At 30.4% G+C, this 21,763-nt stretch overlaps 2 protein-coding genes across 2 annotated transcripts; both read left to right on the top strand.

Annotated features, from left to right (window-relative positions):
- The first annotated feature begins 327 nt into the window (after positions 1–327).
- LOC129950781 (uncharacterized) lies at positions 328–7,230 on the top strand. Its single transcript, XM_056062699.1, has 9 exons — positions 328–342; positions 386–640; positions 1,692–1,939; positions 1,996–2,131; positions 2,190–2,655; positions 2,715–3,086; positions 3,149–3,619; positions 3,680–3,933; positions 3,988–7,230. Exons 1-9 carry the CDS (start codon positions 328–330, stop codon positions 7,168–7,170), a joined length of 5,400 nt encoding a protein of 1,799 aa, XP_055918674.1. The 3' UTR covers positions 7,171–7,230.
- A 2,542-nt stretch (positions 7,231–9,772) lies between these two features.
- Positions 9,773–16,212, top strand: LOC129951154 (uricase). The gene is made up of 4 exons (XM_056063174.1): positions 9,773–10,042; positions 15,122–15,448; positions 15,517–15,830; positions 15,905–16,212. Exons 1-4 carry the CDS (start codon positions 9,838–9,840, stop codon positions 16,073–16,075), a joined length of 1,017 nt encoding a protein of 338 aa, XP_055919149.1. The 5' UTR covers positions 9,773–9,837; the 3' UTR covers positions 16,076–16,212.
- The last annotated feature ends 5,551 nt before the right edge of the window (positions 16,213–21,763 follow it).

Raw genomic sequence — 21,763 nt, 5'->3', positions numbered from 1 at the left:
ATTACATTTAATTATTAAATTTTCCGAGTAAAAGAAAAAGAGCTTAAAATAAATCTTTTTGTTACACGCACTGTGGCAACCCTTTTTCTTTTTTGTTTCTTTATATTTTTCTTCTTAAGCGTGTAACAAGTTTACAAAAAAAGAATATCAATTTTTGTATTTATTTTTTATATAAAATTTAAATAATATTGTAAACTTTTGAATAAGTGAAGAAGTTTATAATAACGAAAAACCCAACCTTTCAAAGCTATGTTGGCGAAATACCTAGGCCTATTAATATTAATTTGCCTTCAAAGCCGGGTAAATTTTATTTTTTTTTATTAATAAATGATTAAAGACCCCGTTATGTTTTAATATTGATGCTTATCTATTTTTTTGGTTGCAGATATTTGCATCAAATGTGACAAATGTGAGAAATGCCCCAAGAGGATTTGGAATGCGATTTCGATTGCCCTTCATCGATATGAACATTCAAGGTGTAACCAATTTGAAAATCATCAAAGATGTTGCTGGTCAGGAAATGTTTGTATTGCATGGAGATGAACTTTATAAATTGACCTTGGAACGAGAGACAAAGATGATAAATTTGATTGGCAATTTGGGAGGAGGTTGGAAGGAATCAGAGTTGTTGGATGCTGAGGTATATTTGTTAAAACTCAATTGACAAAATTTGTTATTATTTTTCTACATTTTTTCACGTGATGATTATTCATTGTGAAAATTAAACATTTTCAATGGAAAAACCAAAAAGAAAAAATTAAGCAGCCAAATATCAGCTAGATTAATGAAGTTTCTCATTGGTAAATGAATTTAGTTTTGTTTGAAGTCTGTCATTTTGCGGATGTTTTGTGCTCCTGTAGAACATATTAATTTTAAACTTAAAATTCAATTCGTAGGCGTACAGATTTACATGTAATTCTATTGCTAAAAAAATCTTCAAAATACTTTAGATTTTAAATGATCAATCAAATTGGTAGCTTGACACATAAATACAACATTAATTGATTTGTTTTACCAATGGAAAACTCTGTGGTACATCAAAAGTTTAAATTTGAATTAAAATCGTTTTTGGTAACATTAAATTTTAAGATCTGTCAGTTCTGGAAGTTGAAGTCAAAGACAAAAAAATGGTGATTCTAAATTTTTTGACGGAACTTGGCCCTACAAACATAAATCTTTCATTTCATTGCAGATGACTGCTGTCAGATATTGATTTCTTAAAATATTTAATCATCCTGCTAGAGTCAATCAGGTTGATGTTGTTTATATTGGAAAGATTTTAGGCGTGACTTATTCTTATATTTTACTCTCTCCTAGTTTTTAAATCTAAAAATATCCTGTCCTTCTTTCATATCTCTTTTTAACTATCAAAAGGGGAGGAGATATGTATAATTAAGTCACCTTAAAACAGTTCAGAGTTAATTTCTGATCAACAACCGTCAATTTTCTTTTTGGCACATTTGCCGTCAAACGTTTACCATAGAGTTGGGCTGTAAATGTTGTTTTCGACACGAGTTAAAATTACTCTGTGTTATCGAAAAAATATTTATATTTGATATAATTGAAACAGCTGACTTTTGCATTTAAAAATATACCTCAATAACATTTTTGACATACGTTTGACGTTAAAAAAGAACACCCTTTTGTATTTTTCTATTTATCTAATGCAATTACAATGTCTGTTCTTTTAGATAATAACATGGCGTCACTTATTCCTTCTTGTTGTTGCACTCGAAGATCATTTAGAAGTATACCAGTTTACCAATGAAACAATCCTAAAAGGAAGCTTCTTTAGTTTTTCGGAAGTACCAACAATAGATCCTATCCAACAAATAACACTACATGGACGTTATCGAAAGTTTTTTCTTTGTGAATCATCAGAAGACAGTGTGACACTCATTGTCTTGGTGAATTTTAATAAGCTTTATAGTCGACTTAAGTAAGTTAGAAAAATTTATAGCATTACATTTTCTAATTTCTTAATTTCAAAAAAAGCACCTATGAATGGTCAAAAACATATTTCGATCCAATCGAAGAGAAAAACATTCCTCCAGTTCAAGACATACAAATTATTGGTTCTCCAGGAAGCAAGTATATTATAACCAGTCGATTGTCAAGGAGTCAAACGAAGGTAGATAAATATTTTCACTTCCGAATATTTAAAATACTGAAAATAATTGTATTGATAGATTACAGTGACTACTTATAACATCTTACCGACTTTGAAACAAATTCAAGTTTTGCAATTGATATCGAAACTGGTCCACCCGTTTACATATCAAGACAATAATTACCTTTTGACATGTACTACAGGTCATGCAAAATGTACAACTTTCAAAATGGCCGATAAACAATTTACAACTTACAAAAAACGACCTGCAAGTGAAGTTAATTTTAGCCATTTTACAGCTGGAGATCATTTTTTAGTTGGCTTAAAGGAAGAAAAAGTCTCAGTTTATTTGAATACACGTTTAGAGTGTTATGGAACTTTTCGAACGGATACTGCTGATATTTCAACAATTTTGACACATGTCAACCAAGAGGGAAGCCATTTTATTGTTTTGAACTATATTCGAACTAATTCAACTTTATTGCGATTTGTCGAAATCGAATTCGAACAAAGGTCGGTGTCAGTGGATCCGGATGATGTTGACGGTTTGTATTTAAACATCTCTAACACTTTTTTCCTAGTGTGACCTTCGGTTATATTTCAGACCTTAATGATCCAGTGAAACATCAACAACATGCCTTCGAACAAAGTATTGCAAAACTGCGTAAAATTCTTCTTAGTCAAAAGTATTCATTCGATGAAATCAAAAAAGCCATACACGGTGAATCCCAGAATGTTGCTTACAAGAACCCAATTCGAATATCTTCGGGACATATTGGAATTGTTAAGCTTGTGGGGTCGAAGTTGAGAAGTCCTGTACAAATTCGTCAAAGACTTGAAGCTATTTCGAAAGGATCTCGAAAAACTCGTTTTAGTCGAGGTTTTGTTGATTATTTCAACAAAACATCAACGTTGAATCTTAAAGTTAAGACACTTCAAGTTGGAAATCTGATTTTGGAAAATGATCTTATTCCTGGTAAATTAATCTAAATAAAAACAAATTTTCGTTTTAAAATCTTTGTTTACACTATTTGACAGGTTTTAACTTAACTTCAGATCTCGATTATCTCAAGATCTCAGTTCCAGTGACAACGAAAATTCTTGCAACCAAAGAACTTCTGACAGCTACAGTTATGTCTAATAGCAAGACGAGGAAATTCTTTACCCGATCCATCAGTGAATCAACTGTCAACGTTCGAAATCTTAAAGTTAATCGAATCAATGGAATATTATGGGAAGATTTTTACCAGAACGTTTTTTTGAGATCAAGAGATCAATCTATAAGTGGCCGATTGATCTTACAATCAACAGTTGAAATTGACAACCTTCAAGCCGAATTTTTAAACCGACTTCCAACCAAAAATTTGTTCAACTTAGTTAATGAGCAAAATATTACATCGGATATTGTGGTGTCAAGGTTTTTTGCAAGTGATCTTCAAGTTGGACTTTTAAATGGCTTAGATATTGTACGGGATATTGCCAGGAAGGGGATGGATAATGTAATTAACTGTCAGTTGTTTTGGAATAAAAGCATCAAACATTTGAAATAATGTAAACGATATTTTTTAGCTCCTGTTGTTGCTGAAGATGTCAGCATTACGGGGGATCTTATTCTTGCTGAGAATGATCAACGGGCAAGGCATATCTTCGGGACAAGTGTCTTGGACTTACAGCAGACCTATACTGAAAAGGTTGTGATCGAGGGTTCGTTAACTTTGGTCAATCTCTTCGTTGAAGATCAGAAAAAGACTGAAATTCTTGTTGACGAACAAAAAATATTAGCGGACATTAAGCAGAATTTTTGGTTGAAATTGACTTCTCAGGTAAATGAACAAGATTTGTTATGATTTTGATGTTCTTCAATTTTATATTTGCAGGAGTTTAACTTGCCTATAACATTCATTGACTGCACCATTTCGGCTCCAATATTAAATACTGTGAATCTAAACAATCACCCTGTTTCTGACTATCTTCTGACAACAACTCGACAAAGTCTCAAGCCTATTCAATTGATCTTCCTTTCGGCTCATATCGAAGGAAATCTTATAGCAGATGAAAAACTTGGCAGCAAACTTCGACATTTAGATAAAATAGCTCTCAAACCAACAGGTCCAATGATTATCTCGGGTAAAAAGGTTTTCCAGGGCACTTTAACATTTGATCACGGTGAAATCGAGCATCTAAACCAATTAGGAACTGAAGATCTTATCCCGAGTAGCAGAAAAACAGTAAAGTTTGTGGGAAATAAGACTTTTAAATCGATTCATGTGACAAAAGAGGCAACAATCACTAAAAACCTAAATGTTGATCTTCTAAATGGTGTCTTGCCAGTTGAAGATATTTCTAAGACTAACGATCATTTTGGAACTATTGTTCTTAGTTCGACTTTGAAAGCTCAAAACATGGAATTTAATTACCTAAATGGGTTTTCTTCCGAGAAGATCTTCAAAAGCATTCGTATTGGTGTTAATAATGATCTTATTCTCCATAAGGATCTTTTTGTTCAAGGAAGCATGGAATTTAAAGCCGATCTTCACGTGGATACGATAAATAATATCAATTGGAACAACTACGTTGAATCTTTAGTTCGTGTAAATGAAAATATTGTAATTCATGGAAGGAAGACATTTAGTAAACAGCTCACAATAGCCAACGAGCTTAGATCTCCAATGATCAATAATCTTCTCATCGATGATATCTTCAAAAATGTCCTCCTCAAGTCAGAGCCTCAAATTATAACTGGATCGTATACCTTTGATACTCTGAAGATAAAAAATGTCAATGTTCCTAGTATAAATGGCTTCTCGACCTTAGAATTTATCGATACACGATCTCCCAAAGTGATTCTAAACTCCGATGTTGTTGTGAAGAAACTCACCGTTCATGGGAACCTCTATGGAAACCTTGAGTTCGACTTCAATTCCATGCAAGATCGTATTAATGCAATACTAAGCAAGCCTTGGAAGAATCTTTACGTTCTTGGAAATGCTCACTGGCCTTGGGGTGAAGATCAGCAAAGCTTAGATCTGCAGTATCTATTCGCTAACGCTGTAAGGCATTTAGATGATCAGGTCATAACGGGAAATGTGAAGCTTAGAAAACCTCTAATCAGTACAATGAGTACTAGGGACATTTTCCCCAAAGATATCGATTTCAATCACATTTCAACAGATTGCCTATTTCACAACAGTTCTATGGAAGAAGTTATTTTGGCAACCAAGGTATTCACAAAACCCGTACAGTTTGCTGAATTCACAGCTTTGAGTCATTTGGGTACGAAGTTGATAAATAGAATCGATATATTGCAATTCAACTCATCACTTTTTCGATTAAGTCGACCATCGCTGATTTATGGACCGATAGACTTTCAAGTTCCACCAATTTTCGGACATCTCACAGTTCAAGGTCTGGTAAATTACATGCCAACCAGTCATATATTTTTAGCTTATAATGAAAGAGTATGGCCTCCAGTTAAGATGCATAGTCTTGAAGTTACTGGTAATCTTCAGTTATCCAATATCGATCATATGAGTTTGAATTTCTTACTCCGCAATCGAGTTCGAAAAACTGGACCGGCTCAAGAAATCTTTGGTCATTTGACATTTGAAGAACTTGTGTTGGATAAAAAGATATATCTACAATCGATAAATGGGATTTTGCTGGATAATGTCGTGCAGAAGAATTCTACAACTCTTCAAGAAATCACTGGAACAAAGAGTGTTTTAGGTGAACTTGAACTCATAGGCCCAGCTGCGGTTATAACATTGAACGGTATTGAATTGGTTGAACGTTATGGAAAAACAATATTCCTCGATAAGAACTATGAATTTGATAAATTGTCGATAGCAAATGCCACTTTTAAACAAAAGTTACAAGTTCCAAGGTTAGCCTCAAAGAATCCACTGAAAGATTTCATCGAAAATAAAACATACAAGGATAGTTTCAAGCAGCATACTCAAACTCTGAAGAATATCCAAATTAATCTGAGATCAGCAGAAAATGTTATCGACACCAAGGCCCTGAATTCAAAGAGATTAGTGTACCTTGATTATGATTTTAGCACCTTGGTCGAATGGAAGCTAAGAAATGATTCGATTCAGGAACAGTTTATTTTTGATAACAACAGATATCAGTACTGTGATCGAGAGCAAACTATTGTCAAATGGTCTCGACATCATAATCGAATATCCCTGAGTAAGGCGATTACGAATACAGTAATGGCAGATGAGTATGGAATTCGAGTAACAGCTGACAATAACTGTAAAAACGGCTTACGTCATGCCAATAGCCTTATCACGATAACCGAATTGCACTTTGAAAAACGTTTTATCCTCAATAAACTTGTGCACAGTGTCGAAATCTACAATGCCATTGATATGTTTGTGATGTTCCATAGTGTTGACTTGTATGCAGGCCATAATGAAATTCGGTTTTTAAAAATCGACATCAACTCAAAGACCATTCGCGATTGGCAGTTGCTAACCGATGGCGTGGGTAAGGTTTCAAGACTTTTCAAACTCATTTCTCACACAATCCTGGTGGTGTCAACTGTGGTCGAAAATTACCCTTCCATAACTATTTACAACCTAAATACTGCCACTCAAATTTTTGAAATCGTCCAAGTTATCGACGGAGACTTTGACATTATCGAACTAGCTCAAGTAACACCAAGCAGTTATCATCTTTTCCTAAGTTGTGTTCATTGTCAAAGGATTGTTATATTCGAATATGATGCAGGAACTTCTTCCAGCATCGAAGATTGTCACATGTATCACATCTATCAGATAATAAAATTGAAAACCCGCATCGATAGATTCAATCTATTCACACTTTCTGATGGTGGAATTTATTTGCTCGTCCTTTCAGACCAGGATATTGATTTCTATCATATATATAAATATCAATATATTCAAGGATGGAAACATTTTACTTATGGTTATTTTAAGAATATTCAAATGGCATATCCATTGCTTAAGGGTGGCATTGCTAGTGTCGATGATAATTTATTGTTACTTTGCAATAGAAAATGCACATTGGTAAAAGCATTCTATCAATTGTAGTCGATATATTGTGTCTCGTCATATCATCTATACTCACCAGGTGCTGTTAAGGAATTTGTATTTATTTTAGGTGTTTTGTACATAATTTAAAATTGATTGCATGAAATATTTAAGTTTAATAGATTACTTGGTTCTTGTTAATTTTGTAAATAAATTGTTAATAGTTGAAACGTTTAAAAATTAGTTTGTACATTTTTCTTTAAGTTTCAGTGGAAAGATAGCAAATTATCGAATCTTATGAAAATTAGCAGCTGACTTATTTAGATAACTGCTAAATTTACACGTTTAATTTTGGGTTATTTAAAACAATCCTGGGTTTAAGATTTTTGTATGTGAAAAAAAGTCAAATTGAACTTCGATTGAAAATCATTTAATTTACCGAAATCAGAGAGTTAGAATTGCTCAACCACAAATTTGAAATTATCACAATTTATCTACTTTTTTTCAAGAGAATTTGCGATTATCTTGCAATTATTGTATCAAAATTTTAAATATTCTTGTTAAATATGTCCAGTATCTTGATATTTTTCCAAAAAAAACTATATTAGTTTTCCTTCATATCACTCATATGTCCTATAAAAACTGCAGAGTTATGCTGAAGAATTTGTGCTAAGACGACTTTTCACCAAAAAATACATATGGGATTGGAATAATTTTGTATTGATGCTTTTATTACAAAACAACTGACAGTTAATTACATTATCCATCCCCTTCCTGGCAATGTCCCGTACAATATCTAAACCATTTAAAAGTCCAACTTGAAGATCACTTGCAAACAATCTTGACACCAAAATATCCGATGTAATATTTTGCTCATTAAAAAATTTTTGGTTGGAAGTCGATTTAAAAATTCAGCTTGCAGGTTGTCAATTTCAACTGTTGATTATAAGATCAATCGCCCACCTATAAATTGATCTCTTGATCTCAAAAAAAACATTCTTGTAAAAATCTCCCCATAACATTCCATTGATTTGATTAACTTTAAGATTTTGAACGTTGACAGTTGATTCACTGATGGATCGGGTAAAGAATTTCCTCGTTTTGCTATTGTACATAACTGCCGCTGTCAGAAGTTCTTTGGTTGACACTGGAACTGAGATCTTGAGATAATCGAGATCTGAAGATAAGTTAAAACCTGTCAAAAAGTGTAAACCAAATTTTTGAAATACATATATTGAAAAAATATAAAAATAATGTTAAAAAGGGTTTATTTTGATTCTGAGCATAAAGTTTAAATGGAAATTCGATTTCGGTATTAATAAAATCTGATGTTCAATATTTTACGTTTTCTTTTATCTCAACTTTAAGAACACCGTATTATGTTACTTTTGACAATTTGGAGCAAATAAACTATTACATTCAAGCATAATATTAAAAAGGCGTTATATACAAAAAAAGACAAACACTTTCAAATCTGAACTCTTTTCAATAATAGCGTTTTCGATTCGCACTTTAGAAAAGCCATCTAAACCTTTGAAAATTGCATCTTTACTTCTCCAGAAATATCAACAAATATACGTGGATTAACATTCAGAATTGACATATTTTTAAAAACGTTTCCTTTTCAGAATTATTCAATCAAAAACTCTCGTTAATAACTTTCTTGTGTCAAAAAGACAGCTGTCAAATCTGATTCAGTGTTGACAATTTGCAAAACGAACTAGTGCTTCCAAGTAAGTGACGTCTCAAATAGACTTTCTTGATTTAAATCTTAAAAACAATTGCGCACAAATAAGTTACATGATCAATTACTAAAAACAATGAATCATTTTAAAATTAACTTTCTTTAAAATTTGTATTAACTTAAAACAAACAAATAAAATAAATTCATTACCTAATCAGTTTTAAATTTTACTCTAATATTTACTTTTGACACTATAAAAGTAACACAGCAACAACTGCTCTTAAATTCTTTTACTTTTATTTATTGTTTATTTATAAACATGACTTTACAAAAATATCTACAAATCCAACCAAACAAGTTTATTTCAATATTTATTTGAAAAATTCTATTCAAAGAAAAGTAGCTTGATAGTCTATGTTAACATAGACGTCGTATCCTTAGGTTACGTGCCACAAAGCAACAAAAATATTAATCAAATTAATCCAAAAATAACTGATTCAATAAATAAAATTCAAATTAATTACATGTAGTTATGGCAACCGGAAACGCCCTGTAAAGAAGAAGCAGCAGTGAAATGATGATGAAGAATGAAGAATCAGAAATCGCTAATCATTTATTAAAGTGACAGAGAGCTTAGATGGCAAAAGTAGTTTATAGTTAAGTATAATAGGGGCTTACATATCTACAACCATACAGTTTTGATTATTTTAGTTATGATGAGTGAGGGTAAATATTTAATATTTACTATTATTTACACTGCAGAGGGAACAATAACAGTGCGACAAACTTTTAAACGCTTGGCGTGTGCGCGCGCTGATTTTCTTTTTTGAAAATAAGTCTCTGTCACCATATTTTTGATATAAAGTTCTGTGATATTGGTACAATCATGTAATTTTTTATGATTATTGATAAGAAGCTTATCTAAGGGTTTCGGATGCGAATGCAATTCCAGGTATTAAATACCACTGTCCATTTGTTTTTGCATCCAGTTTATAGAAATTTATCTGAAAGATTGTTTCGATCAAAAAAGGAAAGAAAAAATAATGTTTGCACATAAACTATTTAAAGGTTCAAAATCAGGACCACAAAGTTTTATTACGGATTCCAATTATTGTATTACTGATCATGGATACGGGAAGGATGCTGTAAAATTATTGCATGTCCTTCGAAATGGACCTGCTCATTCGATTAAGGAATTCGAAATTGGAACACATCTTAAGCTGGACACACAAAAGGATTATTTAAAAGGTAACAAGAAATGTGTGGACAAAATAAAGTCTACGCCTGAGTGTCTTTTTCTTTAAATTGAAACAGTGAATGCAATATTTGATTGTTTGTTGTAACATAAATGTAAAATATGTTGTTTCCTTATTTGATCAATATAGTTTTCACAAGCACCGATAAAATGTGTGTACAATTTAGATAAAGATTAAAAGATGACATTCAGACACAAGACACACTTATTTGTTATGTTATCAGTTTAAAGACCAATAAACGCAATCACATTTTTGTTAAAGAGAAAAGATTTATAGTATTTTAACAATACGCATTGTGTACTTGAGTGTAAATATTATAAAATGTGAAGTGGATTGGAAATCAATTTATAAACAAAAGTTTATTTTAAAGTAAATATTTTTATTATTGAAATTTCATTGACCTTACAGAATAATATTATTGAAGATCATGTGTAAGTGGAATTTAAATCTAACACAAAGCTCTATTACAAAATGAGGAAATAAAGTGCTTAGTAACTATGAAATTTTAATTAAAATTGATGACCTTAAACATAATAGAGATGTGAATTTAAAATGTATGTTAACAATGAAAAAATCCTTTCCTTGAAAAAAATTAAGGATGGAATAAATACGGGATATCAAATTTCATAAATTTATAATTTAAATAATAATTATAGCCACAAAATAGAAATCAACATTCAATTAATTTATTTTGATACTATCTTAGTTCTTGTAGTTTAAACAAAAATATCAAGAAAGTGCAATTTTTTTACTTCATTTCTTAAGCAACATTTTTTCTGAAACTTTTCATTTCAATTAAAAGATAGTGTTAGGATAAAATGATAAGCCTAAAAATTACTTTCGTGTCTTAAAGAATCACGAAGTAATACTTAATTCTTCAAATTTTGTAATCCACTTTTTGCCAAAAATGGTGACGTAAAATAACGCAAAATAGAATAAATCCAAATTCAAACAACTTGGTATTGTTTCGGAGCAGTGAAATAAAAGCAAAAGGAAAAAAAAAGCAAAATAAGACCAAATATCCTTACATCAGTTTTTTAAGCCAATTTCCAACAGTTGGTCTTAATAAATAAATTGGGGGGCACAACAGTCCGTTTGAGAAGTAGGGCCTAGTGACTGACAACTCTCAACCATTCCTGTGTACTGTTGTACTGTATTGTTGTTAGGGATGGAGGGGACCCACAGTTTAAAGCCGAATCAGAACGGCAAATTTGAGAAAGCACTTTTTCATGACAAGAATTACTCTTGGAGAATTTGACAATTCCTCGCATCGCAAGAGGCAGTACCCGTGAAAAAAATTGTAGGTGGCATAAGCAGGGATCAAATCCAAGACCTCTCGCATGACAGTCCATCGCTCTAATCATCATTCCACGGGTTGGTCTTATTACACTTAAATAAAATAAATCCAAACTTGATTTATTTAACTTACAAAAAAATGTGCATAAACTCAACCTCCCACCTTCCCCAAATCATATAGTTTGCAAAAGTAGTGAAGCAACATGCCCTCATTTACATACCTCACCGTAAAAATAAGTTGGTTTTATATTTCTAAATAATTTGGCCTTATTTCACTTTGTCAAACTGCAATATGGCCAACTGCTGAAAATTGACTTTATTTCACTTTTGAAAAGTTCAATAAGGCTAATTTGTAAAAAAAGGCGGCTAATATTTCGTTTTTGATAATTAAATTAGACTAATTTCTCAATTTGGATTATTTCGCTTTAGAAAACGTAGTAATAAAAATTTGGCATTATTTTATTTTGTTAAAGTGTATTAAGAGAAACTTCTGAAAAATGTCTCTATTTCATTTTAAAATTCGCCTTTATTTCCATTTTTAATAAAGAAATATTGACAATTTTTTATTTTTGAAAAATTCAGTGTTATTTCATAATGTTTTTAGCGTTATTTCTTTTTTTTTAAATGTAAGTAAAGCCAGATTATTCTTATTTCGTTTTGAGAAACAGAATAGATTAAAATTTGAAATAAGGTGTTGATTTATTGGGCACAGTCACAGCTCAAGACGCTTTATCGAATATGAGATGCAAAAATCTCAAATTAAAAGCCAATTGACCATTGAATTTTATAAAATTTTGATCCATTGCGATAATAGTCGATGTTAAAAGTAAAACATAATTTTATTAAATAAAAACAAAAAAAACGAAAAACCCCAACTTTTAACCATCAAATTCTACATTTCAATATAATAGTTTCTTGTCATTTATACATATTAAGTTAATGTTGTAGCTGAAAAATGGTTGGAATTATTTAAATTCAAATCTGAAATCATAAAAAGAGGCTGGGATGCGACCCAGAGTTTAGTTTAAAAATCTAGTTTTGTTAAATAGATTTTTAATCGAAAACATATTTCAACCAATTTTAATAGCATTTCTCGAATTTTTACGAATTGGATGAATGAAATTAATTTGAAAGATATCAAGAACCGAACATTAATTTTTACCAAATTTGTGTACTATTTTTTGTAGATTTTATTTTGTATGAAAAAGCGGACTGTTTGATTTTTATATACAAATTACTGAATATCGAAAACAATATCTTCTGTGAAATAAAATAAGTTTGAAGCCAATATTTTAAATTTTTGAAAAGCTATTTGAGTCGGTAAAAAATTTTTACCAAGTTTTAGTATTGTTTTTTTTAGAGTTTTATTTTTTGTAAAAAAAAAACTGTTTATTCGATTTTTTTTAAATTTTACTGAATATTTTTGAAAGATAAAAGTAAATTAAAGAGAATATCTCAAAGTTTTGAAAAGATATTTGAGTCGAAAATCAATTTTTACCAACTTTTGTTAAATTTTCTTAATTTTTTTATTTTTTTAGATTTTTTCTCAAAATTTAACTGAATGTTGAAAACATTATTTTTTATAAGTAAACATTAGTGTGAAGTCATATTCTCAAATTTTTGAAAAGATATTTGAGTCGAAAATCAATTTTTATCAACTTTTGTTAAATTTTCTTTTAAGTTTTTTTATTTTTAGGAAAAAAATGGTCAATTCGATTTTTCTCAAAATTTGTCTTAATGTTCAAAACTATATTTCTTATAAGTAAAAATTAGTAAGAAGCTATTGTCTCAAATTTTTGAAAATATATTTGAGTCGAAATTCATTTTTTACCAACATTTGTACATTTATTTTCGGTTTTTAATTTTTTGTAAAAAACTGTCAATTCGATTTTTTTATTAATTTTACTGAATGTTGACAACAATATTTTTTTAAAAGATGAAAGAAAATTAAAGCCAATATCTCAAAGTCTTAAAAAGATATTTGAGTCGATATTTAACTTTTATTTATTATTTATTAACTGTCTATTCGATATTTCTCAACATTTTTCAGAATGTTGAAAACAATAGTTCTTATAAGATAAAATAAGTTTGAAGCCTAAATTTCAAGTTTTTGAAAAGATATTTGAATCGATATTCAATTTTTACCAAGTTTGATTAATGTTTTTTTTAGATTTTTATTAAAAAAAAAACTGTCAATTCGATTTTTCTCCAAATTTTATCAGATGTCAAAAACATAATTCTTCGTTGCAAAAAAATGTTTTGGAGATGAAATCATAGGGTTAACCAAAATTTTCACATTTATACTGCTATAGTAAAAAAACCACCAACGCAATTTTCTTGAGAGCCCTTTCTGCATCTTTCTGCCTTATTATCTGTATAACAAAATTTTTTTGAAATCGATATCTCTTCTGGTTCTTGAGCTAAGGACGACGAAAAAACGCGAACATACGGACGTACGGACGTACGAACGTACGTATACACGCACGCACAGACATCTTTCTAAAATTCTTTTATTTCGACCCTAGAGGACTTGAAACGTCGACAAATATCAAAATTTTCAATTTGACAAATCGGATCCATTACAATAACTTCCTGTGGGAAGTTAAAAGTATCAATTTCTTCTATTTTTGAAATTTCACAGCTTCACCAACAAAATGTCCATAGACGGATACCACCAAATCTTCAATTTTTTTTCCAATTGGAACTTAATTCTAAGTTCCAAATTTACAAAAGCAGAACCCGAATGCACGCGCCTGAGCGCATTTAAAGAACTACTGCTTGGTCATAGAATGTTTAAAGTTAACACAATTATTTGGTTAGAAATTCGAATATTTTAGATAAAAAAAACCTCCTTGCTTTGTTTGCGTTTGCAGTAAAATTGTTCACATAACTATTTAATATTTAGTTAATTTTTGTAAAAATTAGCATTAAATTAAATGTAGGTAAGATAATTGTTTACTATGCCAAAGTAATAAATAAGGTCCACACACCTGCTGATTAAAAACGAAGTTAAATAGTAGTCCACACACTTCACAGCCTATTTATTCGTACTTAATGCCTTTCTTAAAAGTGTTGATATTCTTGTAAAAACAATATCATAAAATTTGTTTATTATATTTATTTATTTAATTTTCATAAACAAATTCAGAAGAAAAAGTGTTTGTTATTTCTTATTAAAAGATTAACATCAAAAACATTATGAATGTATAAATAAAAACAAAACAAAAAACTATAATCATCTTTGACTTTTGAAGAACAAAAACAAGAAAAAAATATACAATAAGTTCTCAAACCATTTTATTGATAAGAGCTCTTTTTTAATCTTTTAAATCGAAATCATATAAATTGCTCTTAGAGACAACAAACGTCTCACAGTTTTAATTCAATTTCATAGAGAAAGAACACTAAAGTACAAAAAAAAAATTATTCTTGAAATAGTAAAATGTTTCCTCGAAAACTATACAAAGGCTCAAATAAAAATCCTTTTGGCCAAAACTACACAATTGCCGATAGTAGTTATGGCAAGGATGCTGTTAAAATCATGCATGTGACTAGAAGTGGCCCACTCCACTGCATCAAAGAGTTTGAAGTTGCAACACATTTGAAATTGTCCACCTTGAGGGATTTTTTCATGGGTAGGTGGTAATTATCAAGACACCAGGTGATTTTCACCATACGTACCTCAACCACCCTTAAACTAATATCAAAAGTTTACATAGCAAATTATTATTGACCATGACATTATTTTTCATTTCATTTTCCCATTTTCCCTCAGGTGACAACTCAGATATTGTCGCAACAGATTCTCAGAAAAACACCATTTACCTGTTGGCTAAGAAACATGGCATACAAAACCCGGAGGAGTTCGCCATACTCCTGAGTAAGCATTTCCTTAGCAAATATTCACACGTCAATGAGGTGCATGTTCATGTGGAGGAGTATCCTTGGCAGCGCATTTGCCAGGAAGAAACTGGCTGCATGGAACCACCAGGAACAACAAACAGTAATTTCAGTTCGTTCAATAACAGGCAAAAGCACAACCATGCCTTCGTCTTCACACCAACTGCCTTGAGATATTGTGATGTTGTTTGTAGCCGTGATGGTAAGTGTAAGACGTGATTTTCTCAAGTATACAATGATGCTATCGTGTGTGTCCTTTTGAATGTCTAGCTGCTTCACCTACCGTCATCAGTGGTCTAAAGGGACTTCGTGTGCTCAAGACGACACAATCGTCATTTGTTAATTTCGTTAACGACGAGTATCGTTCACTTCCGGATCAGTATGATAGAATCTTCAGCACCGTTGTGGACTCGAGTTGGGAGTATTCGAAAACGGAGAATTTGAAATTCTGCAATGTTTGGAATATTGTTAGGAATGTGATTATCAAGAATTTTGCTGGAGATCCATATGTTGGAGTGACATCACCAAGTGTACAGCACACATTGTATTTGGCTGAAAAAGAGGTCCTTGATATGGTTCCACAGGTACAGTTCACACATATCAAATTCATATCATATCATTATAAACAGTATTTCAATTAGTTAATCTTTTGTTCTAGATTTCAGCGATATCAATGACAATGCCTAATAAACACTATTTTAACTTCGATACAAAACCCTTCCAAGGACTGGTGCCAGGAGAAAACAATGAAGTATTCATTCCAGTGGACAAACCACATGGAACAATTTATGCCCAGCTTGAGCGTAAAGATATGCAAAGTAAATTATGAGATGATTTTTGAGAAATCATCTCCCAGTAGTTGCCAGAAAACCTTTTATGTGTTATTATTATTTATAGAATTATTTTAATTATGTGGAAATGTGATATCCAAAAATCCAAGAAATAAAGATTAGATTTCGAAGAAAATAGTATAAATATTATTTATTAAGACTTACTCGTAGAGTGATACTGTGGATGAATAAGACATAAACAAATGATTCATGGTAGTTACGATTTTCTATTAAATTTGTAAAAACTTTGAAACATTTACAAATGAGTAATACTATTTTACTCTTTCAAGACGTTCGGTTCTTTCATAAACATGTGACAGTTACATTTTTTTCAGGGAACATTTTTTATTGTATTTTAATGCTATCAGGACATTTTCATTTGCCATACAGAAAATATAGACATAACCCTCATAGGGCTCTTAATTTTCTCAAGTTAAAATGTTAATTATATTCAGGGAACAAGTCACGAAGAATTGAAAAACTTGATATTTTGGGGTTGGAATCGAAATATTGCAAGGCCTAAATGCTGTAGTATGATAAAATACTCTATGAAAATACTTGCCAAGTTTATATTTAATTTCTAGGATAGTATTTTGAAATAGTAAGTGAATCGATACAAAACTTCTGGAGGAAAATTCTGTTTTTTTTAAGCCTTTTTATTTTAAAATATTTCACAGTTTATATCTAAGATTTCTGAGAATTTTCTTAGTCAAATTGACGAAACATAAGAATAAAATATAAACAAAATTCACCTAGAAAGATAAACTGGCCAAATGTATTGTGTAATATTGTCAAAACTTTATATTTCACAATTCTTGTTTGTCATATTCTGTGTTTCAAAATTCGGTAAATATAGGTTAAAATAACGTTTCGATAATATAGAAAGTACCAGTTTTTGAAGTTAGTTTCGTAGCCTTAATTCTTTTTAATGTATTTTTGGTGAGAATTACCCATCCTGTCTGTCGATTTGTCTTGCTTAAAAGGCTTGTAGGTTTTCGTGTTTTGTTAAAAAAAGTTGTCAATTGAATGCTTCTAAAAATTGAAAAACGATGAAATAGTTCGATTTCGAAATCTATTTTTGTTAACGAGATTTTTTAGTCGTTAACCAATTTTTACCAATTTTAGTAGCATTTCTTAAAGGTTTTTATTTCTTAAAACTTTATTTATATAAACAAATACAGATTGTATGAATGAAATTTATTTGAAGTTGAAAACCGAACATCATTTTTACCAAATGTTCGTACTGCTTTTAGGATATTTTATTTTTTTTTTTATGAAAAAACGGACTGTTGGATTTTTATCAAAAATTCACTGAATTTCGAAAAAAATACCTTATGTGAGATAACATAAGTTTAAAAATAATATTTTTAATTTTTGAGAATCTATTTGCTATTTCGAAAGTACATTTTTAGTATTGTTGTTCTTTATTTTTTGTTAAGAAACTGTAAATTCGATTTTTCTCAAACATTTTAACGAATGTTGAAAACAATATTTTCTTTAAGATAAAATTATTTTCAAACCAATATCTCAAAGTTTTGAAAAGACATTGAAGTTGAAAATAAATTTTTATCAACTTTTGTTTCGGTTTTTGTTTTTTGTCAACTATATTTATTTTTTTAAATAAAATTAGTTTAAAGCCAATGTCTCAAAAGTTATTTGAGAGGAAAACCAATTTTACCAACTTTTATTAATTTTTTGTATAGGTTTTTATTTTGGTAATTCGATTTTTCTCAAAATTTTACCGAATGTCGTAAACAATATTTCTTATCAAATTAAGTAAGTTGGAAGCCATAATCTCAAATTTTGAAAAGATATTTACGTCAAAAATCAATTTTTATCAACTTTGAGTAATGTTTTTTTTAGGTTTTTATTTTTTATAAAAAAACTGTCAATTCGATTTTTCTTTAGCTATGGAAGCATAAAAAACGTTGCGAACGTACGTACGCACGCGCGCAGACATCTTTCTAAAAATCTTTTATTTCGTCTCTAGGGACCTTGAAACATCGAGAAATGTCAAAATTTTCAATTTAACCATTACAATAATTTCCTATAGAAAGTTAAAAAACTCGTTTGGCGTTTGAGTTTGGATTATTTGATTATTAATAAGGACAAAACCATTCAATTCTATTTTGTGTTTCTTAGAAGAAAACAAAGGGAAACGGTGTTAAGATGTTGTATGGTTGGTGTTTGAGTGTTTCAAAATCTGTCGTAATTTTTTAAAAGAAAAATGTCGATACCTTAAACTAATTTTAAGATTTTGTTGGAAATCTTTAAATGATTTCTGCTCAAATTTTAAAACTATCAATGTCGGTTTGTAAAAGGATACGATCATGGGTAGACTTTATAATCTTAAAACTTTGCATGTCATCAGCAAAAATGAGACATGACGATAACTGGTTAAAAGACAGGATGACAGGGCCAAGATGGCTTCCCTGGGGCACATCAGATTGAGCAACAAAAGGTTCAGAATGACAATTTCTTAATTTTACCTCATAGGATCTGTTTTCAAGGTATGATTTGATCCAAGCTAAGAAAAATGGTGGAAAACCAAGTGCTTTAAATTTAAATAAAATATTTTCGTGGCTTAGTTGGTCAAAAGATTTAGAAAGTCAGTGTACACACAGTCAACTTCATAACCTTGTTCTAAAGCGTTTGAACATATATTTGAGAATGTGAGGAGATTAGTAACGGTTGATCTTTTATTCACAAAACCATGCTGCTGTTCGCAAATGATATGTTAACTAAAAAATGCTACACTTTCAATAACTTGTTCCAACACTTTAGGAATGCAAGAAAGCTTTGCAATGGGTCTTGTAGTTGCTTAAATCCGACTTGTTACCTTTCTTGAAAATTAGTGTTATAAATGACTTCTTCCATATACTGGGAAATTTCATTGTTTTTAGAGAAAGTTTAAATAAGAACGTAAGGGGTTCAAATAAAGCATACACTACACTTTCTTAATTCTTTCGGAGGAATACCATCGGGACTCGCTGAGCAGTCATCATTCAACGCAGAAAAAAGATTAAGAACCGTACTCTGTAGCACAGGGATGTGATTACAGCTAGTTTGCGAAAAGGAGTGAAGATTATGAAAATATACTTCATCAACTTCTTCAGGTCTATTAACAAATGATTCACCGAAATTTATTGCGAAAGCGTTACAGATATCAACAGTTTTATCTAATAAAAGGTTCTTGTAAGTGAAGTTAACAGGAATGCCATCTGATTTTTTGGTTAACCTTACAAGTTTCCAAAATTTTGTAGGACTCTTTTTCAAAGAGGTGCCCATATCAGTAACATAAATAGCATGTACAAAATTAGAAAGAGACTTAAACTCGTTAAAAAGTTCAACATACAAAGAAAATTTAATTGGAGACAGAGTTTTGAGATTTGTTTTCCATGCCATATTTCTTTTTACACAATTTATTCGTGTACCAATGGTGGCTAAAATTTGTATTTCTTGTTTTCTTTAAAGTTACATTTTTTTCTAAACAATTATTAATTATCTTATAAAAATGTTTAACTTCGTCAATATTTGAAAATAATAAAGTATCAGCACTTCCTGAAATAATTAAATCTTCAGACAACAACTGAATTAACAACAATTAGCTCTTCTGAAGTCAAAATTATATAAGCAATCAAAGGAATTAATATGAGGAATTACTGTGTTTAAAGTTTAAACAGTATTTTTTAAATAAGCATCCTTCCTTCCTCACTCTTCTCTCCTCCTTTCTCAAAAGATAAAAAAAAATACACAATTTTACAAATAAATTCATATTTAAAAGCTTATTGCATGTACAAAATTTGATCCATTAAAAAAATTTGCATTAAAAATTCATTACAAATATAAATTTAATTGGATATCAAAATTATTTGTTTGCCTTTTATGTCTTGCAAAATATAAACAGTGTTATTTCTGTGAAAAAAGAAATGCTTTAACTTCAAATTCAAATATCTGAACTTTTCCACTCATATTACAAACTTTGTGTACACTCATAGCCAGAAATACACAATACCCTTTAACAACTTTAACACTTAGAATTTCAGGGTTTCTTTTTTCAATGAAAATTATTTTTTTTTTTCGGGAAGGTTTGATGCCTTTTGATGTTGGATCTAGTTTTTCTTTATGAAAATAGTGAAATCGTTATAGAATGCAAAATTTTCTATTTAAAGGCTTTACGCCCTCTTAAGCAAAAGAAAATTTTAAAAGACTATGAAATCATTACAAGTGAGTTACTTACTATTTCATGTACAAAAGTCAACTCCAAAGTCGTAATTTTCTTTAACATAGTTGAAGATTTGTAATCAAAGCCGAGAAAACATCAATCTTAGATTCCTATAAGCTCTAAAAACTTCGTCCATAGAAACACAAGTTTAATCCTCTTTTTAGCTTTACGATGTAATCAACTTCGAAATCGAAGCAATCACAATGTTTTCAATACTGTTTTACATGAAAGTATCTTACAAAATCTACACAGCATGATCTCCTTGGCATAAAATTGTTCTTTTCTTAAAAGCAATTATTTTGTTCTCGTTGTTTCTAGGATTATGATGATGGTAAGAGGTAGTTAACTATTGTGGGTTGATAGAAATGAAATTACTCTAATTTTGGTGATGGTGATGATGGTGGTTAATAATGTTTCCCAGGACAACACAAATTTCCTTCTCTTGAGTACCTTTATTAAGAATTCTGATATACTATCCAATAAAATCCAAGAAACTTGTTTATCATTTTCCTGAAGAAAGCGAAAAAGGATGGGTCATGGGTAAAAAAGACAAAAGAAGAAGGATTGTATGTTATTTCCGGTTTGTTTATAACTTTTGTGGTAAGATTATTTCACTTAGCCATTTCTGTTTGTGAAGTTGGTGATATGAATTTCATGACTTGTTCATATACGTTTTAAGACACCGCAGTATGAGTTGAGTATGTTGACCAAAAGAACTATTAATACTTTATCACCATCTTGTTTTGGTCTTATACTGGCATTGATTGAAGTATTATTAGGGTTATTCAAAGAAAACTATAAACAGGTATTAACTCCTAAGGATTGAACATGGACATATTTTTGCAGTTCAGATGAAAACAATTATGGGCAAAAGGATAATAATGTTTTAATTGTTTTATTTTCTTAACCTCAAAAACTCACATTGCTTTAAAAAGTAATTTCAAGCTTTCAATAAAAATGCGTTCTCAAAAAGGGGGAGTTCCATATAACACTCATGGGAAAGTAATTAGTCTAAACTTGCCTTTTAAATTGTACCTACAGTTAATGCTTCTGACTCAATTTAGTTTTCCCACAAATAAGAGTCCTCTTCGGGTTTGAGCTAAATACTCATTGGGGGTAATGTGTCAATGGAAGAACAAAGGTCAAAACTTAATTTGGGGATTAAATATTAAAGCTAAAAGTTAAAAAAAGTTTTTTTTTCTTTTTGCTTTATAATTGTTTGCACTTGTGAGTTCATTATAGTGAATGAGCTTAAGTCATTAAAGGTTTTTGTTTCCTTTATTTAACAGTTTGTCTGTAGGTACATAAGTTGTCGTATAATTCCCATCAAAAACTGATTATAGCGTTAATTTGTCACGCAAGCCTGTGTGCAGCAGTGTGAAGTCCATATATAAAGGGATAATTCAATTTGGTAAAAACATTTATAACAAGCGTTATTTTTTGGGGGGAATGAGGTAAAGTG

Source organism: Eupeodes corollae, chromosome 3 (genome assembly GCF_945859685.1).
Source record: "Eupeodes corollae chromosome 3, idEupCoro1.1, whole genome shotgun sequence".
Taxonomy (NCBI): Eukaryota; Metazoa; Arthropoda; class Insecta; order Diptera; family Syrphidae; genus Eupeodes; species Eupeodes corollae.
This window is presented reverse-complemented; position numbering and strand designations above follow the sequence as displayed.